General features: G+C 34.3%; 1 protein-coding gene across 1 annotated transcript; it reads right to left on the reverse strand.

The window, feature by feature from the left end:
* Positions 1-2562: 2562 nt before the first annotated feature.
* Positions 2563-3564, reverse strand: LOC110929684 (heterodimeric geranylgeranyl pyrophosphate synthase small subunit, chloroplastic). Its single transcript, XM_022172858.2, has one exon. It carries the CDS (start codon positions 3539-3541, stop codon positions 2654-2656), a length of 888 nt encoding a protein of 295 aa, XP_022028550.1. The 5' UTR covers positions 3542-3564; the 3' UTR covers positions 2563-2653.
* Between the last annotated feature and the right edge of the window lie 216 nt (positions 3565-3780).

Here is a 3780-nt window from a genome sequence, read left to right on the forward strand (position 1 = left end):
GTAATAGGATTATGACATGTGGTAAAATTTAAAGAGGAAGAGTATTTTAGTCAATCGTATCTAATCTTATTCCTTCTTTTCCCCAGTAACTTCAAAACCCAACATTTTCAAAACCCACCATCTTCAACCTTTTCTTCACTTTCTATCTCAATAATCACTACATTAAAGTGCGATTTTCGTCACCAATCAATGATTCAAACACCGAATCAACGTATTCTTTAACTTTTTTGAAGAAACCCAGTTTAACTTCATAAAATATCTCATTTTTTTCCCGTGATTTTGAAGCGAATCACTCGATCCGTTCGATTCAATTGCTGATAAGTGTTTCTATCATTCAAATTTCGTCAATCGTTGAAGAAATCGGCTTCGATCCATGTAAAAAATTCTTGAATTTCATTTTTACGATCTGGGTTTTTGAATTGAATCATTGCGTTTTACGATCTTGGCGGGGGTCCGGGGGCAACGCCCCTGGGAGCAGGGTCCAAGGGGCAGAGCCCCTGGCTGGGGTCGACAGTTTTTGATTAAATTGCTTTAATAAAACTGCATCAGAAAATTTAATTTTCTAGAAATTGCCTCATTTTCGTAGACAGTTTTTTATCTCCTACTTCCTGGTTCAGACAGTTTTTGAAGTGTTTTTAGTCATTGTGTTTTAGGTAAAACACATTTTTAAGTGTTTTTTGGCCATTGCGTTTTAAAGAGAACACTTTTTTTTCAGTTTTTAGGCCATTGCCTTTTAGATATAAGACAGTTTTATGTGTTTTCTGACCATTGCGTTTTATAAAAACACATTGTTGAAGTGTTTTTAGTCTATTGCGTTTTAGGTAAAAACACATTTTTATGTGTTTTCAGTCCATTGCGTTTTAGAAAAAAAATACATTTTAAGTGTTTTCTGGCCATTGCGTTTTAGAAATAAGACAGTTTTATGTGTTTTCTTGCCATCGCGTTTTAGAAAAACACATTTTTGAAGTGTTTTTAGTACATTGCGTTTTAGGTAAAACACATTTTTATGTATTTTCAGTCCATTGCGTTTTAGAAAAAAAAAAGACATTTTTAAGTGTTTTCTGGCCATTGCGTTTTAGAAATAGGACATTTCTTTGTGTTTTTTGTGCATTGCGTTTTAGGTAAAACACATTTTTATGTGTTTTCAGTCCATTGCATTTTAGAAAAAAGACATTTTTAAGTGTTTTCTGGCCATTGTGTTTTATAAATAAGACATTTCTTTGTGTTTTTGGTGCATTGCTTAAAACAAAGTCATTTTTACGTTTTTTTTCATTGCGTTTTACGCAACTAGGCTTTTTTCCATTTCGTTTTACGCAACTGGGTTTTCAATTTTTTTTTGAAAATATAGCAATACTATACTCGTTTTAAAGATTAAAAAACGCTCGTTTTTTTGTGCAATTTTTATAAAAAAAAATAATATCGTATGAAAAAGTTATTAACGTTTAAAAAATGGGAGGGAGGGAGAATTTGATGAGAGAGAAACTATTGTCCTGGATTGACTAGAATACTTTTACACAAACCCACATGGCTCTTTTCTTCTCTTCAATTTCACTCATTTAATCTTATCCCTTCATTAAATCAATTGATGGTCAAGATTTACTCCCTAGCCTTCCTAACAAAAAAAACTTCTTATTATATTCTAACCCTTTAATATAAATACAGAAATACGATATATAATAAGTTATATTTTGATACACATGTTAATACATTTAGACACACATGTTAATATATTTAGACACACGTGAATATATATATATTAAAGTTGTTGGTTAAAGTGAAAACATATATTTCCTTCATCACATTCCTATTACTATAACATTTTCTTAACATCACGTTCTTGTTTTAATAAACTATTTGTTATGATTTCCTATTTTAATTACTAATTAAATACTAGGACAGAAAATAGGTAAAACCCGCTATATAGCCATTAGATATAAAATAGTTAAAAAAATCATATTCATGTTTAGAATTTTTGTTATTCGTATCGTTAGAGGCCTGTTAAACTCGTTAAAACATAATTTACCAACCCTATTAAATATAGCGATTACAAAAGTTAATATCATTTGGGTTGCATGAATAATAACCCCACGCCTATAAGGACTTGTAACATGTCCTTTTTGACTTTATTTTTTAAACTTTCAATTTCACCTCTGATCATACAAATAAGATACATCTTTAATTTATCTAATTTTAAATAATTTTATTTTACTTTATTAACTTAGGTTCATTAACCGTATTGCGATTTAAAATTATCTTTTGATAAGCCTTTATTAAAAACGAAGTTGTATTCAACATAAAATATTGTTTTTGGTATACTAACGTATAACGAGTATTGATACCATAACAAACCAAACTAATAATGCCAAAAAGCCATAAATACTGGTATCAGTATTCGTTTTTATAATTTCGATCTATGTAAAAGACGAAGATATCTTTAAATTTTTTAATTTTATGTTTTAGTTACACACCGTCATATATGTAATTCAATTTGATGCTTGTGTAGATTTTTTTATTTTTTATTTTGTTGGTATACATATATTATGTGGGGTGAATCTTAGTAGCTTACTATAATCGAGTGTTTTATTCATTTACAAACACAAACACAACAAAATTAAGAAAAGAAAGAAGTAACTTAACCACAAACAAAAATCATTTAATCACATAAAACATTAACAATACTCGAAATTTGCTCAACCCTTTTACTATCAAAACATTCCAACTCTTTCAAAGCCAAACCCCTCCACTTCTCCACTAACCCCATTTCACCCCCTCCACTTCCACCCTTTCCACTCAACACCCTTTGTATTTTCCCCACAAAAACTCCAAACCTTCTCAACTGTTCGATCTCCTCCGTACTCCCACTCCCCATAATCGCCCCACACGCGGCCCCACAACCGTGGAGCTGTCGCGTCGGCTGTCCCCTCCATTGGTCGGATCCAACCTCGTCAGTTGTCTCATCATCTCCACCGTTGATCATCCCTTGAGCACCCATAGCTCTACTAATCTCAATAACAACTTTTAATATCTTTTCAGAATTGTCATTGTCATTTTCATTATCATCTGCCCCAGCCAATAGCTCAAACCCAAAGGGTAGAATCCCGTCCCCGGTCATCAACTCGATACCCGGGGTAAACTTACGTGAGATTTCGGATACGGGTTCGGATATTTTTTTAGCAGATAATAATAAATTATCATGCGTGTGTATAGTTGCATGCATGAGGTGAATAGCCGAGGCGGCAACTATAGCGTCGTCGCGGTGGCCACCCACCGCCTCGCACGCGGCCACGCACAGTGCGGATGCGGTGGCGATGGGTGGCGCAAATGTCAAATGGTGCATTGGTTCGTAAACGGTAACGGGTTCACGGATGGGTATGGATTTTTTTAAGTGGGTGTGGATGTCGGAGTATATGGAGTCCCAGTATGGGGCGTTTCGGGTCGGGTTGAGGAGGGTTGTTGTGGGTTGATAAGCGGATGGTGGGCGGGGGGATGATGAACGGCTGAGATTTGTTTGGAGATGGAGGTGAAGATGGAGTCCGGCCATTGGTGATAACGGAGGTTAAGTGGGATATGTGTGAATACTGAATAGGTGTGAGGTATAAATAGGGGGGTTTGGTCAAGTGTACGAGACAACGTACAAGTTGTGTAAGCGGGTGGTACAAGTGTTTATTGAACTCTTGTTTCTAGAAAAGTATTAGAGGAGGTGTGCGGTTTATGGTTTATTAATTAAGTTTTGTTTATTTTAAAGGATTTTTTTTATAACATCCAACAAAATCATTTTAT

Source organism: Helianthus annuus, chromosome 3 (assembly GCF_002127325.2).
Source record: "Helianthus annuus cultivar XRQ/B chromosome 3, HanXRQr2.0-SUNRISE, whole genome shotgun sequence".
In the NCBI taxonomy this organism is placed as follows: Eukaryota; Viridiplantae; Streptophyta; class Magnoliopsida; order Asterales; family Asteraceae; genus Helianthus; species Helianthus annuus.

Coding starts and splice junctions, on each gene's coding strand:
- LOC110929684 (XM_022172858.2), bottom strand. CDS start 3,541: ATGGCCGGACTCCATCTTCACCTCCATCTCCAAACAAATCTCAGCCGT.